The sequence below is a fragment of the Micropterus salmoides genome, unplaced genomic scaffold, assembly GCF_014851395.1.
Source record: "Micropterus salmoides isolate LMB-PRFRI ecotype aquatic unplaced genomic scaffold, ASM1485139v1 Ms_hic_scaffold_1241, whole genome shotgun sequence".
NCBI classification, from domain to species: domain Eukaryota; kingdom Metazoa; phylum Chordata; class Actinopteri; order Centrarchiformes; family Centrarchidae; genus Micropterus; species Micropterus salmoides.
Genome location: NW_024040310.1, coordinates 1629 through 21258, shown reverse-complemented (window position 1 = coordinate 21258; position 19630 = coordinate 1629). Strand labels below are relative to the sequence as shown.

At 38.1% G+C, this 19630-nt stretch overlaps 2 protein-coding genes across 2 annotated transcripts; both read left to right on the top strand.

The window, feature by feature from the left end:
- Positions 1-8974: 8974 nt before the first annotated feature.
- Positions 8975-10003, top strand: LOC119900105 (B2 bradykinin receptor-like). The gene has a single exon (XM_038714863.1). It carries the CDS (start codon positions 8975-8977, stop codon positions 10001-10003), a length of 1029 nt encoding a protein of 342 aa, XP_038570791.1.
- A 2542-nt stretch (positions 10004-12545) lies between these two features.
- Positions 12546-14344, top strand: LOC119900107 (B1 bradykinin receptor-like). The gene has a single exon (XM_038714866.1). The coding sequence runs from the start codon at positions 12657-12659 to the stop codon at positions 13764-13766; it is 1110 nt and encodes a 369-aa protein (XP_038570794.1). The 5' UTR covers positions 12546-12656; the 3' UTR covers positions 13767-14344.
- The last annotated feature ends 5286 nt before the right edge of the window (positions 14345-19630 follow it).

Here is a 19630-nt window from a genome sequence, read left to right as displayed (position 1 = left end):
TTAATGAACAGTATGAATTGAATTCTTTGAGTTCTTTTGTATTTTCCATGAAGCTTTGGCAATACTGTTCTGTAACATTCATGCCAATAAAGCAAGTTGAAATTGAAAATTGGGAGCCAGCCAAAGAGCAAAAGATCTGAAGAGTATAAACATAGAAGAAAGTTATATGACCACGCAAAGACAAAGGCATTTCAACGCTAGAGAAACCTTAAGAGGCTAGCTTCTGAGGGGGCATGGAAGGGAGGGGTGTATTTGTTTGGCAGTTGAGATCAAAGATCAACAATTCTTCTGCAGAATCACTTACTCTCCCTTTAACTGGAATAACTCTGGAGACCAAAACACTGATGATAGGAGTCTACAAGAGAAAATGAAGTTGAGCTTCTGAATCTAACGTTAGTAGGTGGGTAGAGCCTGCTTGTTTTTAGCTAATATGTTAATATATCACGCTAGCTAGAACATTATTCCCATTATTAACATATATTTCAAGAAAAGGCTAGACTGGTGTTGCTAAGCAATATAATAATAATAATATGTCAATTATAAAGTCTGCTAGAGATTAGCAATAATAGGTCCACCTGATGCCGTCTCCTGGATATCTCACATTGCACCTCCTACTTGTTCACTAAATCTTTCTACCATGTCTCCACGCATCCCTCAAAACATTTGAAGCTGGCTGTATTGCTCACCCTCTGCAGACAACGCAACTACACTGCTGATGAACATTGGCAAATAGGGCATTATAAATCCACTTGAAGAAGAGGAATACCTTGAGGTGATCATTTGTGCTGTCTGCAAATCTTTATGATTGTCCACTTTAACAATACTTTTCATAAAAACATGTACATTAACCAACCCCTCTTTTTTCCCCCTCATCCTTAGGGCCTTACAGACTCAAATGGGGATGGTGCAGAGATGATCCCTGACACTTCAAACAGTCAAGTTCTGGTCACTACTCTCTGATGAAGAGATGACAGTGCTTCAGTCTGAGGTTGACCCCTTATCACTTTCAGACAGACATGGCTACGATCTGTACTTGCAGACGCTTCAGTATCATCAGATAAAATAAACTGTTTTCTACACAATGCATGTGTAGTGGACCTAAATTTATTAGTTATGCATTTTAATAAATTTATGAGAATTGATACCCAATTATGAATTATTATTCATAAAATCAGAATTTCCTCGTAAAGGGCACCACCGGAGTTGTTATAATCCTAGAGTCTCCGGACCTCTAGGTAGTTTTGAATAATTATACAATTATTACTAGTGATCAGTTAGTTAATAATCGCTCAATTATCTTAAATCAGTCAGTCAGCCTCATATCTAAAGGGTCAATTCTCTTGGCAGGAACTATAAATAGGCAACACACACAGCTCTTGATTATATTACAGTGAATTTATTCTCTAACTAAGGTGATAAAAAGACGGTTGGATACAGGGAACATAAACATTTGCTGAACAATGAGCCTGGAGGTTCGATTGTGGGAAGCATTTGACTCATACGGCATAGAAGAGCTAATGAAAGTAAACTAATGCTATAGTTTAGGAGTTAAAATGGACATCTGATCACAGGACGTGTGTTAAGTCTTATTGCTTGTCGACAGCCTGCTTTGGCCTGTTGCACGGGTCCCACGCTAGCTGCCGATCCTGGCTTTTTGCTAGGGATTCTCCGGGGTTCTCCGTGTCTGATTGAAAACGCCTCCTCCGTCTGGCAATTCGGCTGTTTGCAGGTTTCCTTTGTTGCAGCTGGCGAGACCACGTGGCTTGGTCTGACCTCGGTGAAGTTGGCTTGACGAAAAAGGCTTAAAATGGAACTTGGTCGTTCCTGAACTAGTCCAGTGTAACTTAACGGACTCATAACTTTAACAAGCAAAAGAAATAAAGAAAATAAAACAAACTGAAGGCAGATCGATGTCTCGGCACTTCAGGTGTGTAGCTTCAGGCGAACAAAGGCTTGTTTGTTTCGCTGGCCGAGTCTGGGCGTGTGGCCTGGCGAGGCATGCTACGCGCGTGCCGAAGCATCCAGAGGGCAGAGTGGAAGAGTGAGAAGAGGGAAGAGACTGGCGAGCAGGTCGCGTGTCGCTCTTTTGTTGCCTGGGGCGTGGTTCCCCAGGGGGCGTCTCAGGTTTCCCCAGGAACTGCCTTTCTAAACTTAATGTCTAAAGAAAAGAAATCTATTTGCACGTATTATAATCAAATATTTTCCACAATCGAACCTCAATGGTTGAACGGTTGTACTGTTCTAAGCATTTGGTAAATTGTCACATTATTGGTCAGGATTTTTATACATTTAACCGCATTTCCGACGAGGGCATGTAATACTTATTTCGCCCACTTGGGGGAGCTCAGGTTACATGATGAAAGCTTGGATTAAATCAAAGATCGTCTCTCCTTAGGAACCGGGGAATATTGTTGATTCATCCTTAAATTCAAGCTGGCGACTAAGAGTATAGTAAAACATTTCTTTGTCATCATTTCTAAAGGGATTTTGTAAGAAAGTATTATGAACAAGCATTGATTAGTCAAGTCTTATCTCTCGGGTCGTACTTTCAGAGTAAAGCTAGGAAATTGCTCATCGTCTGTTGCGCCTCTAACCTGTGGCCTTCCTCAAGGATCTATCTTAGCGCCTTCTCTCTTTTCCCTCTACATGTTACCGCTGGGCAACATTCTAAGAAGACATGGGGTATCTTTTCACTGTTATGCAGACGACACCCAAATGTACGTTCCAATCAAGAGAAATGATCCCTCTGCCCTTTCATCATTCTTAGGCTGTCTAGATGAAGTAAAATTTTGGCTGGACCAAAATTTTTTGTTTTTAAATGAAACCAAAACAGAGATCATTGTTTTCGGGCCCACTGTTAATCCCCAGGCTGCCACCCTCGACCTAGGCAGACTAGCGGCGTTTAGATCCTCAAGTGTTCGGAACCTGGGCGTTCTACTGGATGAGTCTTTAAATTTTGATAAACAAATCTCCTCGGTAATAAGCTCTAGCTTTTATCACCTACGTCTCTTGTCAAAAGTCAAACCTTTTCTTAATCCTAAAACTCTTGAGATGGCTGTTCATGCTTTTATCACCACACGTGTAGATTACTGCAATTCACTTTACTGTGGTATCTCGAAATCCCAAACTGCTCGTCTGCAATTGGTGCAAAATGCCGCCGCAAGATTCCTCACAAATAGTCGTAAAAGTGATCATATCACCCCAATTCTGCGGTCTCTTCATTGGTTGCCCGTTAATTTCAGAACTGAGTTTAAAATCCTGTTATTTGTGTACAAAGCTTTATGCAACCAAGCACCTAGCTACCTAACTGAACTGCTACAACCGTATACTCCATCGAGAAGTCTCAGATCAGGCGAACAAAATCTGTTACAAGTCCCTCACTGCAGACTTAAACGCAGAGGGGATCGAGCTTTTTCTGTGGTTGGGCCTCGGCTGTGGAACAATCTGCCCTTAGACGTTAGGATAGCCCCTTCTGTGATCTCTTTTAAGTCACTTTTAAAAACGCACTTGTTTTCTTTGGCCTATAATTAAGGTTGTTTATGTATGAGTATCTTTGTATATACATATACCTATATGTATATGTGTGTGTGTGTATGTTTATATGTCCTTTCTGTTGTTTATTTTTGATAACTCTATGATTGCTTGTGCTTCTTCCGTTCTAAGCTGTTCTTATCTTTGCTGTACTGTTCTATGATGTGCTGCTATGCATGGTGTTAGTGTCTTTTAATTTTGTTGTTCTGTAAAGCACTTTGGTCAGTCATTGGCTGCTATAAAATGTGCTATATAAATAAAAATGAACTTGAACTTGATTACATTAGATGAAGGAGTGTCTTGCTGAAAATAAAACACTGCACAAGTAACTTCTTTTCAGCACTAATATCAACAACAGATAGCAACAACAGTCAACATAACTACTCAAATAGAGGCAAACATATTCAGGTAACTAAAGATTTAATTAAATTTAATTAGATGCTTTGAGTCTTTTGGAGAATGCAGTCCTTTGTCATCCAAAGTTCAGTGTCTGGAACATGTCACACTTAGGTGAGACAAGGAGTATCCTTTTGATGTGGTAATAAAACAAAGAATAAGGTCAGTTTCCACGGAAACGTGTGTGGTGGGGTAAGTTTTGATAGGCTGTTCAGGGAGATGCCAATGGCTGGCTCGTGTCCCTTTGTCAGTTTAACAGTCAGGCCCCGCGTTATCAGCTTCGGAATCAAAAAGGTGCCAGTTTTATGGTCGGGCTAGCACTTAGAGAAAGCAACTTTGACCCCTCCCCATCTTCTCTGGGGAGGAGAAAGGAATTTAGGGTAGCTCCACATTCATTCAATATAAAATGCACAAATCCACATCGTTGTTCACTACACATGGAAAGAGACAGTGTTCTGTAATACCACCAATGGTACCATTTGTGCCAAAATTTCCCAAGTTCTTAAACACTTGTAATGGATATAGTGTGAATCTTCTATGATTTGTCTCTTTATTGTGAAACAAAACTTTGCTTTATCCTCTAAGGTAGGTAGGGGGAAACAGGTGTTTTAGGGCCCAGATGCAGACACTCACAAAGAGGAGGTATAGTTAATGGAGTTTATTTAAGTGAACTGTAAAAAATTCAAGTGAAGTGAAAAACAAAAGCACAATAACCAACAGAAATGGGTGAGTAGTACATATGTCCAACAGAAAATATAATCAGAGACTATGGCACTGAGAGACATGAGACATGAAACACGGAAAGGCCCAATCCCAATGTCCCCCCCTAAGCCCTAAGCCCTGAACCCTCACAGACTTCAATGATGTCACTTGGTAAGTAGTTGAGTGCAAGAGACTACAAGGGCTCAAGATGCTGTAAACAGGAATGGGACAGCACTTTGCCACATTATCACGTTACCTTGATGACGCTGAAACACGTTGCACACGTTTTATTTATGTTTTTGACTGATTCTTAAGTCCTGCAGGCGCTTGCCCTACATAGAGGAGGAGAGGTAAATCTCAGTCTTTTGTCAATAATAGATGCACTATTGTTGGTCAAAACAGCATCAAGCAAGCAAAAACTAAAATAAACAGTTGAATAAACTAAGTGTGTAATAAGGTGATTGCATTCCTCTGACATCATGTGTTCTATGTACCAACTTAAATCTTAAGAAACATTCTAACAATTTTAACATCAACCATGCTTGTTTGTTCTTCTTCTTCTCTTATGAGGCAGATTTGCTGTTTTTCTCTTGCTTCCGGGCTTCCACTGGTAACCCCAGTATTTCACGTCACACAACGCAATGAAATGTGGGCAATTCCCTCAGGCAAAGTCTGCAGAAATGCGGATTTACGAAAAGGGTGCAAAAAGGGCTCAAAATGTCCGCGAGAGAGCCCTCGCACACTTGACAATTTGACAGTGGCACAGCCCTAACGCCTCACGTATTTATCAGGAACGCACCTCAAAGTCTGGACACTGGGATTGGCCAAAGTCAAACAATCAAAGTGTAGAACAATGAACACAACAAGTAGGAAAGCAATACCAACTAAATACACTATTGGGGGTGAACATAATCACACACAGGTGAAAGCACAAGACCAGAGGTCACTGATAGGCGGACCGCGGTCCAGATCCAGACCCAGCCGCTGTCCTCTCTGACCGCTGACCTACAGCCGGTTTATTATTGAGAATTACTACCTCGTGATGGAGCGTTTCTTTTTTTAACCCACGCAGATTTTCTAGCATTTACTGTACTGATTTAACGGCCCAGGAAACTCACAGACCAATCGCATGTGTTCTAATCGCCTCATGTGAGGCTGCTCAGCCAATCAAATCTGTGCATTCCAACAGGCATTGCGAGTCTGTGAGTGCGATACACCGGAGACGTTTTGGAAACACATATGGAGAGAGGAGGCGAAAGAGAAAAGAGATTTCACATGGCTTTTAATCAAGAATGTACAGATTTTTACATGTAATTTCCTCCCACGGGCAGTTCAGAATCAGAATATCTCATAGATCTCCAATGCTAGCTGGCAGGACAAGCAAGAGCTCATGTTTCTCACTGAATAAGAGAAAGTAGGGAAGTGGTAGCTCTGTAAGAGGGAATGAAAGAGAAGAGGAGGCATTACAGCTGTTCATTTGTTAAGATGTGTTGAGTGTTTATTATAAAATTGATTAAGACTGCACTTCATCACTTCAAGCTACACTTTTTATGATTTTTAAAATTAAGCAAAATTTAAAATTTATTATTAGAGTAGTTTTTTATTATTATCCCTCCAGTTTGATGTGAAAACTGAATATTGTTGAAATATTGTCAGTGTTTGACTAAAAACATATGTATACAACTATACGTTATGGCACTGAATGAAAACGCAAGTTAGTCGTTATGATGTGGAAATTTTCTCTAACTGTACCTCTTTGAATTCTAATTGAATACCCCTGCACTAGACAATCAGTGAAAGACATGCACAGGAAGTAAAACCAGACAAGAACACTAGAGGGCAGACATTACTAAGTACAGGAAACATGAAATACACACCCACCACTACAGAACTGTGACAGCCAGAATACAACATATAGTTTTTAATACCAATATGACAGAGTCAGGTGCATTGAGGAAATCGTGTGGAATATACTCTTGGAATATATGTTATGGCTTGTGTTATGAGGCTTTATGATAAACTGTGCAGTTGTATACAATGAATAATGTGAGATTTCTTTTTGTAACGTATGTCACACCACAGGACCTGATGTTAATCAGACAATAATTAATGGCCATTGGATGTTTTTTTTAAGTAGGCACCTGTTTTCTGAAAGAAGATATTTACTGTACAGTACCTTCATGTTACAAATAAGGGTAATTTTAGATACCAAAATATGCTTTACACAATACTTAAATACCACTGGATCTTATATGTTTTTGGAATGCAATTTAGATATAAGAACAAAAAATACAGATTAAAAGAGTAATTCTTACACCTTTTAAGGTCATTTCTAGGCCATGAAATTCAACCGTTTTTCATTTTTCTGTGTTTATCCTGAAACTGTCAGAAAGATTCCCTGGTATCTGCAATTGAAACCTACATACTGAATTGATCTGATTTTTGTATCACTGAAAACTAAACTTCTGAAGAAAGAAAAAAACAGGACAGGATCAGATACTCACCTTACATGAAGAGAAGTTTGTGGTGACGTCACTGTAATGGCTGAATTGTAAGATGATCAACAAGGCAAACCAAATATCGTTATAATGGACACACACAACCTGATTGACAAATTCAATGTAGCTCCTGTTGGCTAAGTTAGTTAGTTAACGCAGTATTAACGTTAGCAGAGAATGCTGGCAATTTTACCAATCTGGCAATCTAACCACATCCACATTACCTTCCTGTAATAAGTTAATTTTATTTTTTTATCTCCAGATAGAAAACTTTGGGATTGTTAACCAAATGGATAGTGAAATGATATTCCTGATTGGATAGTTGGATGTGATATGTTAATATGAGCATCCGCATTGGCTATTCAGGGGGAAGTTTCAAATCTGGGACAAAAGTACTTGTAAACCCCAGGAAGTGCACCATACAAGCCAATTTGACATAGTGGACAAACCGTGGAATTACAACTTCAGGTATTGTCACATGATGCACACTGGGCCAAAAAACTTTTCCCCTTAGTGAAAAAAGTGGCTGTAAAAATTTTTTTGAGTCACAACACGCGTGAAATGACTCAGAATCAGAATTTTGTTCATTCAGTCCAATAACATTTAGAAAGTCTAGAAGAGCCACACGATTAAATCATTATGTCCCCATTCAAAGTAATGGAGGGCTAAACTGGAAGTTAGCCGCTCTGTGGCTGAAGTCTTGAGTGCACTTGCTTCTGTGAGGCCGCACAATGCAAAAGCATGCATGAATGTGTGGAAATGAACAAATCCCTCATTTAGAGTCATACAAAAAATTTGTTCAAAATTAACTAATTATTCACGAATGACACACCATGAGAGACGAGATGAGAAACAGTTGGAGAAATAAGCGAGTGAGTGAAGTATTCTCAGTATTCTCTGTGCTTGCCTGAGAACAGTCTGCTAATATATTGACTGGAGAGATTAGCCATACCATGTTGACATCACATACCCGACTATGTTCTCTAACACAGCCTGGTAGAATAAAAATGTAATCCTCTGATCCACCATAAACTGAGAGTCTGCATAAAAGGTATAATCTTGGCTGTAAACAAGAACACACACTTTCACCATGGGCCTTCCAGCTGATGAAAGATGCAGACCTGATTGATTAGTTCACCATGTATGACCACTGGACTATGATCTCCCACTCGTCAAGGGTCCAGAAACATCTCCTCAGTTTTTAAAACATTTAAAATAATAGTTGGGTAAGAGGGAGAGAGATACAATACACATCTGTAGTGAGATCCATGTAAGCTGACAGTGTCTCCCCTAATAAAGCTGTCCCTCAAATGTCAGTCAACAGTTGCCATAAGAAATGCTTCGCCACATGCCTTCATTCTATTGTATTCTCTTGGAAAAAATTATCTTGGAAAAAATGATGATAGCTGCTGTATCATCTTAGTTAATCTTCAGTTTACACAAAAAATTAAAGTTGCAGTTGGACTTCTGTATGTTATCATACTATATGTGACCTTGCAGGTATGAATGTGTGGCCTCGGTGCTTTTCAGTAACAGATGCTTTATACAGTTTTGTTGCTAAGACTCCCCTCTTTAGAGACGGCATGTGTGTGCTGTGCGCCCTGACTAATAAAAAAACATTATCCACACTCCATTAGATCCATTAGATCTATTGTCCTTTCACACTGTGGAACTCAAATTATAATGTGAAGGTAGCGACACATACATTAAAACTGTGTTGACACAGTTAAAAGGTTTTACTGGTAAATGTATTACTTTTGAATACGCCCTTATTTTTCAACCTCTAAAATCTCTGTTACTGTCCAACAGCTTTCACAGTAATCTACAGTACAGCAGGTGGGTTACTTATGGAGAGTGCCGCAAGAGATGAGCTTGTTTGCAACCACACAGACGCCTGGGATTGGGTTTACACCATGCAGCCGGCCTATATGTCCATCATCTGTCTTCTTGGAGTGATCGGCAACGCCTTTGTGCTGGTTGTGTTCTGTCTCCAGAAGCGGCGCAGCTCTGTGGCTGACATCTACCTGAGCAACCTAGCAGCAGCTGATCTCCTCATGGTTTCCTGCCTGCCGTTCTGGGTAGCAACCATTATCAATAAGTTCCACTGGAGGTTTGGGGAGCCCATGTGCCAGCTTATCAACATTGTCATTGGGATGAATTATTATTGCAGTGTGCTGTTCCTTACACTTGTGAGCGTGGATAGATACGTGGCCCTCACTAGACCTCTAACCCAGGAGAGGGAGAGACGGTCCTTTTGGGCACGTGGGATTTGCTTCAGTATCTGGATTGCTGGGGTCTTGCTCAGCTTCCCGGCCATCCTCTTCCGCTCTGTCCAGTTCTACCCCCCTCTGGGCATTGATGCATGCTACTTAGTGTATCCCCATGAAGGCTGGAGACTGCGCTTCAACATGACTGTCAGCATAGTAGGCTTCCTTATCCCTGTTCCTATTGTATCCTTCTGTAGTTACCATATCACTAAAGTCCTTCGGACCAGCCAGAACATGAGAAAAGGCAGCAGAGGCAGTGTGGAAAGGAAGGCGGCATGCCTTGTACTCATTGTTCTGGCTGTATTCATTCTCTGCTGGCTGCCCTACCAGATCCTGATCTTGTTGGACACCTTGGATTATTATGAAGTCATCTCTGGATGTACATGGGCATACGTGTTGGACATTGGCAACCAGTTAGCTACTTACCTTGGCTATAGTAACAGCGCATTGAATCCTTTCCTGTATGTGATTGTGGGGAAGCACTTCAAGCAGAGGGCGAGGGAAGTGTTTAGACATTTGCTGTGCAGGAGGAAATGGCAATGGGGAAAGTCTGGTCATTCCAATGTTAATCTCAACTCAACTAAACAAACAGAGAGTACTCAAATCTAAATCTATCTACACAAAAAAGTTTGACGTAAAAAAGTTGTAAGATTTGTCAAATACATTCAATTATTGTCTTTTATATAGACATCCCATTATCCAGTCACTTATTTACTTATTGCCATATCATTTATCATATCATTTAACATTTTGGGAAATATGCTTATTCACTTTCTTGCCAAGAGTTCGATGAGAAGATTGATACCACTCTTTTATCTATAGATTAAAATATGAAACTATAGCCAGTAGCCAGTTAGCTTAACTTAGCATAAAGACCGGAAAGATGGGGAAACAGATTAAGGCTAGTTTAATTTGCTTAACAACACCTAAAGCTTGATACATTGTATGGTGTATGATGTATACAAAATCACCAGAATACTCTGGCTCATAATTCCTATTAAAAACATAACATGTTGATTTTACACTTTGTTTTTGTACCAGTTAAACAAATAAGATATGATGTTTGATTTGTGAGCTTAGATGTATTGGGAGGTGAATTCAGAGCCACACCAGCTGTCTCCCCGTTTCTAATCTAAGCTAAGATAACCAGCTTCATATTTACTGTATAAACTTAAGAGAGGAATCAATTTTTTCATTTAACTCTTGGCATGAAGGCGAAAAATAAGTAAGATATCTTCTTTATATGGCTTTATTTGGATTTTTGGGCAGATATTTAAGAGAAGAAGTCCCTTTTTGTGAGGTGTAAAATACATTATAAATGCAAGATCTTGAAAGTTAAAAGTCAACCATTTTATGTGAAATTTTGCAGCTCCATGGTTTTGTGAACTAACTTTGTCTAATGTTTACTATTATACTGTGTCGTGTTTGTCGATCTGGAACGTGATGCCATATTTTACTATTATAAACAGTACTTTCCTGTCAGAGCTGTTTAACTTGTGTTTCACGCTAAACGAAGCCGAGGTTGGTTGTCTTAACAAAGCTTAAGAAATTTGGAACCATTTCTCATGGATGTTCTGAGGCTGTAATTTCTGTTTTTATAGCAACCATCAGGAAACTGAGTTGGTTTTCTAAGATGTTCTTGAACGACTTCCCATGTTGAAACTGGATCTAACTCAAATAGATGTAACACATGGAAAGAAAACACTTGAGTTGATGAATCCATTGTTTTTGTGTACTAACCTGTCACTTTATTAGTGTATGTATATATTACAATATAACATTTACTTCTGCACTATTAATATACTGTAACTACAAATGGAATAAAACAAATATCAAACACAAACATTTGTATTCCAGAGAAAAGGTGTCTGCAAAGGCTTTAAAAATATAAATTTGCATGTTTTTAAGTTAATCCAATATATGAGTGCTGTTGTCTTTAATAAATAAATCATCTACAAGCATTGGAAGGATGAGGTGTCTTTGTTTTGATAAGAACTTTGGATATACTCAGGATGAGAATGAGCCAGATTCCCTTTCAGAATAGTTTATCTGTCTTAATGGACTGCAGGATTCAAGTGTCATTTTGACCATAAAAGGAATGCAACTGCCTCAACCATACTCACTTTCAGCTTACACTTTCCTTTGCAAACTGACAAAAAGCATTCTTTATATTTTGTATTCTATCCAATGTCATTATTTAGTTTTAAGCTGTATCAAGCATGTTACTTTTTACATTTCATCATCTTGACTTAGAATAGATTCGGATAAGAATAAACATCAAGGATAAATTGGCATAGGGATAAATCAACTTGTACTACTTATTTAGTTAAACATTTAGAAAAGATTAACTGTAAATCAACTGTTCATAAATTGAAAAGCACAGCATTAAGTACCTGTATCAACATCAAAGCCTAGACAGAGGTACTAAAGACTGGGCAATAATTCTGTTAATCGGTTAAATTAAAGTGATTACTACATTTGTATGAACCGCAAGTATTTTGTTTTTCTCTTTGACCTTGGAGAATGTTTATTTGAAAACACTGCATATCAGTATCACATCAAGTGGTCATTTTACTTTTCAAGTAATAAAATTTCATATTAAAGATATACAGTATCAGTCATTATGAAAAACCAATTCTGTCTGGAGTTTTAACTTCTCTCCAACACATTTAGTGCTCTGCAGTTTCTGTCTCTAACATGTGCACATGACTTTTTCATAAACAAGTTGATATATTAATTTCCTTGTGGAGGAATGCAACTCTATATACAAACATGCTCGTAGCAGATCTCCCTTCTGGCTCACTGTGTTCTGTTACCAAGATTTCAGTGTACACAGATGAGCCCTGTTCCAGATGCGTCTTTTAGGATAGAACATTTTCATGAAACGTATGGTAAGAACTTCTCATGTTCCATCCTGCTTTTAGTTTTGAGCATCAAAGTCTGTACTTTAAAAATATGGTGCTAAACATTCTTTGCAAAATAATCAGCTTGGCCTTAAATAATGAATTTGTTAATGTGTGGCTGCCTGTTTTCCTCAGCAGAACTAAATGCCTGTGATACATGACATCATGTTGACAATTTTACATCATTTATGTATCATTTCACAACATGTTTTCTTTATTTAATTGTGTTTAAACTGGAAATTGTTACCTTTACATATTCAGTTATGCTGTCTGACGCCTCATGCATTTTAAATAAAATAATTTTACTTTAACAGCATTTTACTGATGAGGTTTTATCATTTGTTTTTGTTTCCTAGCCCATGGAGCAAATGAACCTTGTATCTGTGGCAACACTGTGGTCTGAAAACACCAGTGCGTCTCTGCCATCCGGTTCATCAGAGTCTCCGATCTCTGAAGAATGGGAGATGATCCATGCAATCATCCCTCCGTACATCTTCACCTTAACCCTGCTAGGCCTCGTTTTTAATAGCTTTGTCCTGGTGGTGTTCCTCACCCACAGGGATCGACTGACTGTAGCTGAGATTTACCTGAGCAACCTGGTCCTGGCTGACTTTATTCTCCTGTGTGGCCTCCCCTTCTGGGCGATGAACATCCTCAATCACTTTAACTGGCCCTACGGAGATGCCTTATGCAAAATGGTCAACTCTGTCATCATTATCAATTTTTACACCAGCGTCTACACTCTGGTCATGATTAGTGTTGACCGCTACCTGGTAGTTGTGAAGACCATGAAGGCCAGGTTGCTGAGACGGACACTTTATGCCAGGGTGATCTGCTTCATCCTGTGGATGTTAGGCCTTATACTGAGCACGCCCACCATGGTTCACAGAAAGGTGAAGTTCATCGAGGAGTTCAAGACCATGTCCTGTATATTGGATTACAATCATAACAGCGCTTGGAAGTTGGCCCATCAGATTCTGATGAACATAGTGGGCTTTGTACTCCCTGTTCTGGTCATTGTTTACAGCAGTGTGAACATAATCAAGGCTTTAGCTCAGAGGAGGGAGAGTGTAGGTTTCCATGACAATAATGACACAAAGGCCACAGTACTTGTGTATGCCGTCACACTATTATTCTTACTGTGTTGGGGTCCGTTTCAGGTGTTCACTTTCCTTGACACACTGTGTGATGTCCAAGTGTTGAATGAGATGCTGTGGTCCCACATTCTCGACATAGGGGGGCAGGTTTCAGTGTATCTTGCCTTTCTCAACAGTGTCCTGAACCCACTGCTGTATGTCTTCTCAGGGCAGTACTTTAGGAGGAAAGTTAGCGCCATCTATAGGAGGACCAGACATTATCGCAGAGGATCAGATATGACCACAAATCAATGCTCGGTTGCATCCACTTACATTAACAGAACAGAGCAAATTAAGATTGTGGTGATTCTTAATGCAAAGGATCTGATGTGACTCTTCATAACATCCTGTCCCCCACTTCTGTTACTGCTTATGGAAAAAGAGATGTAATATACAGGATATGAGTCTCAAATTGTTATTTCATGAGACTTAACACAATAATAATGCTGTTATATGGTTAAACAGCACTATCAGATGATGTGTAATAATGCGCTTTGCAGAAATAATTGACCTGTGGAGATAATGGACATAATCTGTAGAAGAAATGGAAGCAGATTTTATGGCCCACAAAAGACAATAATTGTCTTGATCTGCAGATACGCACTAGGCATCTGAATCTGTCTCTTTGAACTGTAACATAGCTATACTGTTACTGGACTTGATGTGATGTTTTAAAACCATCCATTTCTGAAATGCTAACTAGTTCAATTGTTTCTCTTAACTCTTTAAAGAAGTTTATACTCTGCAAGCTATCATGAGAAAATGACCACCTATGTCCATGTATTTACATTTACATTCAGTATTCTGATTTAGAGTATATCTTGGCATGTAAACAAAGATTTGTTTAATACTGACACTGTTTGCTAGTTTCTCTTTAGTCTGGACAGTCATTACTTAATCTACTTTTGTGTATTACAGGAATAATGTGCATCATCAATTAAATTGAACAGCTGAAGTGTTACAATAAACAATAAAAAACATAAATCCTGAATGCAAAGACATGATGTAAGTAATGCCTTACATCATGTCTTTGCATTCAGGATCTGTTGGAGGCTCATAGTTCCTAAAAATACTAAATTTGCAGAGGCAAAGCAGGTGTAAATTAATCCAAATTTATGAATGTACCTACTTACATTATAGCAGTTAAGTGGCATTTTATGTTTGCACCTTTGATTGCAACAATTATGGAGTAAAAATCTAGCAGCCACTATAAGGACATAATTACTGCTGGGAAATGTGATGTTTGAAGACCAGCTTAACAGCAGTTGAAAATATTTGCTGACCTCCAGGGTGATAGTGTTCGCAGGGTGTTTTTTATTTATTTTTTGTTTTTTTTTGCTTTTTTCCCCTGAAGTTGCTAATCTTGGCATGCCTGGCTGATTAGCTTACTTATGTTTAGTAACTTAACTTAGCCTTTCTTAAACTGGCACATCAAGTAAAATTTGCAAGAGCTCCCTGCTCTTTACTGGATTTGGGAAAGTTTACCCAAGATACATTTTCCAAGCTAGTTTGTCAGTCCTCCTTCGCAAAACTATGAAAGTCCTGAGAGTCAAGTGAAAAACCCCAATTCTCGTTCCATCCAAGTCTGATCCAAATAGTTTTCTCTCCTGTATTTATGACTTAATGAGGCCATGTGTACACTGTAAAAAAAAAAAAAAAAGTTTTTTCACAGAAATATACTGTATTATTTTACAGATTTTTTCTGTTTTTTCAACATTACATATAAATACCATGAAAATACAGAAAAATACTTTTATTAAAAACATTAACCATAAAATAAAAGTTATAATCTGTATATTCATATAATAAGAAATTATACTTTTTTTACAGGATTATTCCATTGCTTAATTGCCCTGAATGTAAAATTACATTGAATTCTATGTAAAAAGACAGAGAAATTCACATATTTAAAATTAAGACAACTTCCTGTTTTTTACTGTGAAACTTTAAATTTAAGGTAAATAAATGTAAAAAAACAATCGTAAAATAACGGTAAAAAGTCTGGCAGCAAAAGTTGCCAAACACTTACTGTAAAATTACAGTAAAGAACCTTAAATTATTCTACAGAATAATTCTGTTTTTAAATACAGATATTTACTGTAAACATTGTCTGTATTTTTACAGTCCAACTGCTGTAAAATGAAAAGAAAATCTAATTTAAAAAATGTCTGTAGAATTTTAAACAAATGTATAAATCTGCATATAAACTGAAAAATATTGCAGAAATACCTTAAAATTACACAGTTAAAAAGTGTCTGCTGTTTTTACACAGTATTCTTTGGTAAATTCATAAGATTATCTATTCCATCCACAAGAACTCCTTATCAAAGTACAGATTTTTAGATTTAAAACACAAAAAAATTTATAAAAAATTCCTTAAAATACCGTGCTTTAAAACTCATTAACAGTATCTTGAAAGCTTTAGGCTTTTATTTTATGGGATTATCCAATCTATTAATAGTAACTTCCTGTTAAATTTAGTTTTTAAATTGTGGAATAACAAAGATCACGTGATAATAGCTTGCAAAACCATATTTTTATAGAGATTACTTTATATAAACAATATTTGACAGTAATTACAAGCAACTATCCAATATATCTACGAACTTTTCCCATTAATGTATGGAGTTTACTTTGAATAAACATACTTTTATAGTGATTAAAAGCAACTATTCAATATACCTACAGACTTTTATCATTAATGTATGGGGTTTACTTCAAATAAACATACTTTTATAGTAATTACAAGCAATTATCCAATACATCTACAAACTTTTCCCATTAATGTATGGGGTTTACTTTTATAGGCCATTTGAGGCTAAAAAGACCTATTCTCTTTAGGTCTTGATGCACAGCTTACTGGTGTTTGGGCTATGTATCAAAATCAAATGGTCATAAAAGGTGTATTTGTTTTCCCATCTTGGTTCACTCAAAAAACTGAAGCTTTGATTTTAATTATATTTATTTTTTCAACAGATTCCACAAAATTGTTTTAGGTTAGTTAAAAGCAAAAAAATGTAATGAACTTGTATAAGAGGAACACAATGAATGTCAATTGATCCAAATAAAAATAAAAAAACTTCTGATCAACAGTATATTTAAGCTTACCTTTCAATATTTTATTTTGAGTAGTAAAAATATACATTTATGTTCAATTAATTAAAACATTAGGTTTTCATTCAATATTTTTTTTCCAAATTAGATTTACACAAATCAAATGTTTGTCAACTGGTCCCACACAAATTAATTTCAACTGAATTTTGTTATGGACTTTATTCACCAACACATCAATATCATTTTGGTGCAATTGGTGAAAAAATAATACAGTAAAATTATTAGCACTATAAAGTGTTGAAAAGTTTGCAAAATAATGTTTAGTTGTCAACAATTTTGATGATGCATTGCTTAGAATTCTGCCTATTCTGCAGAACACTCAGCATCCAAATCAATGGATGGCTCATTCATAGAGTTTGTTCTTGAGCATCTGTACCTTGGTTGAGAGTTTGCTAGCATCTAGTTGAAAGAATCACTTGTGAAGTACCTCAAAGAAGGCTTTAAGGTTCTGAGGATAACTGAGGTTCAGTGCATAATTACACCTATTAAGAGTGCATGTGTAGAGGCGATGTCTCCCAAGTCATGCAGAACTTCAGCACCCTCGGTGACTATCCCAACATCAGCTGGAGGAGTGGTAGCATCACCTCCCTCAACACGGATGCTGTAATGATAACTTGTCCAAGCTCCCTCGGAACGGCTGTAGCATCAGATCCTTTACATAGGACAGAAAGAAAGAAAAACAAATTATGAAATCACAAACAGATTTTGCAGAATTCTAAAGAGTAATGTTTGCATTTCAGGCGTCCTTTATGTAATGATTTAACAAAAATAGCATGATACAGTGCTATGTGTTTAAAAATTACAAGATGAAGTAGTGCTGGTGAATTAAATATTAGATACAATTGTGTATTATTTAATATACCTCACCAAGCACTTTATTTGGAGGGCGTGCAGTCTACTGCAACCTTCAATTCAATTACGATTATCAGATCAACAATTTGGTTTGAATCTTGATGCGTCACCTCAAGGGTGGGAATTTCTAGTCACCTCATTACGATTATGATTCTACGATGCGACTGTAAGACAAAACTATTTGTAACAAATCAAACAAATAGGTAGTATTGAAAATGCAGATATTTAATGTTACTTCATATAAATGCAGCTAACATTGCATAGCATTATTACAGCGTTATTACTGACCTCTTTTGCTGATATTTTTATTTTTGATGCTGCTGTTATTAGTATAGAGTCAGATTTGGTTTAACTATGCAATCTAAATAGCAATTCTAAGTCGCTTTGGATAAAAGCGTCAGCTAAATGAATAAATGTAATGTCTCGTCTAGTGTAGTTACATGTTTGTTTCTTGTCTTGTAAGTTGTTTATGGTAATCTTGTATTGAGCACCATGGGCCTTGAGAAACGGCATTGGGTTCATTGTGTACTCAATATGTGGATGAATGACAACAAACAAATTTGAACTTACGGCCAAAAAACGTCCTGCTCAGCTTCCAGACCGCAGTCTGAAGAGGAGACGTTACCTATCGCTAACTGCCTTCACTTTTCCAGCAGTTGGAGAACAGACAGACTTTAATTAACGGACAAACTGTAACCTACACTGTACATTTACAGCCAGACTAAAATGTAGCACTCATATTTCCTCTGCTCTGCTCATTTTCACCGTCACCTACTGCCACCTGTCACGTAGCTGTCCTGTGAAGGAGTTGAGGACGCTAGCTATGTGCCACCGTGCTGCACAGTGTGTGGGCGAAAATCATTAACGTTAGTTGCATATTGATTTTTGTTGATCATGTGAAAGTTTAGTAGCAGCCGTTATTCAAACAGCTGTGTTACGACCCATGAGGTCTGTGGGTTGTGCTTGTCTCTTGTCTGCAGGTGTGTACCTGGGCCCTGAGCCTGGCGCTGCGTAAATCCCGCAGCTGGAGCTGATCAGCGGCAATCAGTGGGGCACATAAGCTGAGCCAGTGAAGTGCTCTCAGGCTCACTCTTCCGTGGTTGCTCGCGTTAGACTGTGTGACTTATTGCGTGGTTGACTTACTGTGTGGTCCGTAGCGAGACGTGATCTGCTGGATGCCGATCTTAACTACTCATGCCATGCGTCTGGTGACTCTGCGGAGGCAGCCATCGGCCCCATGTTCACGACCAGCTAGAAGCCGGTGTGGTGAGGAGCGTCGATCTCCACATATGCCTCACCAGCGCGGTGGGAGCCGTAGAGACTCTGTATTGTGTTGCATATTTTCCGCTGAATATCTTAATTAATTTACTTTACATAACAAACCCCATATCGTCTCTAATGTGAGCAGAGATCGCCTTCAGTTGTTAAAACAACTTTTGTTACTAACTTAGAATAATTACATTAACTTGACACATTTTGGGTCATCCTTTGTTTTTCCACCCGATTTATTTATCTCTGTTAGTCCCCCACCCCTTGACAAGCCGGGGACGTAACAAGCTGTCTGTGTTTTGTTTCTTTATGTCAGGCAAAATCACAATTCATTTTCATGTATTTCATGGCAGTTGGTTTTAACTGCCATGAAATACATGTTGTTTACAAGTGTATGTAAACTTTTGACCACAACTGTAGCCGTTTGGTTTAATGCAGGTAGTAACTACTGAAATTACCAACCAGGTTTTCTTTGAAGAGGATGTTTGGGTCTTCATCAGGTAGAAACCAATTGCCCTGAGGATTATCTCCCTCCTCTTTTCAACACTTGCTAGAGAGACAAAAACAATACAGAAATACTTAAGGACTGCACATACACACATACTACACATTCTCACATGTGCAGTGATGTTAATGGTATGTGTCCTACATCTTTGATTTCTTAAAATCTGAAAGGACACAATAAACTTGCTATGAACATGTCCAGGGAGGTACACCCTCCCCCATTATTACATTGTCAATAAATCTGTGATGAAATCATAATAAACAAAAGAAACCTTGCTGTCAAATAAATTATGTTATTATCACAGTGAAGCCTCTGCCCTGCTTTCTGTGTCAGGGCTGAGCGTCTCCACATAGACGCAAACACAGAGCCAACTTAATGGCCAGCAGAGAGGCCGCAGGTAAAAACCTTAGTGAGTAAAAAGCCAGTACGTCATCAATACACCTGTTTAACAAGTGCA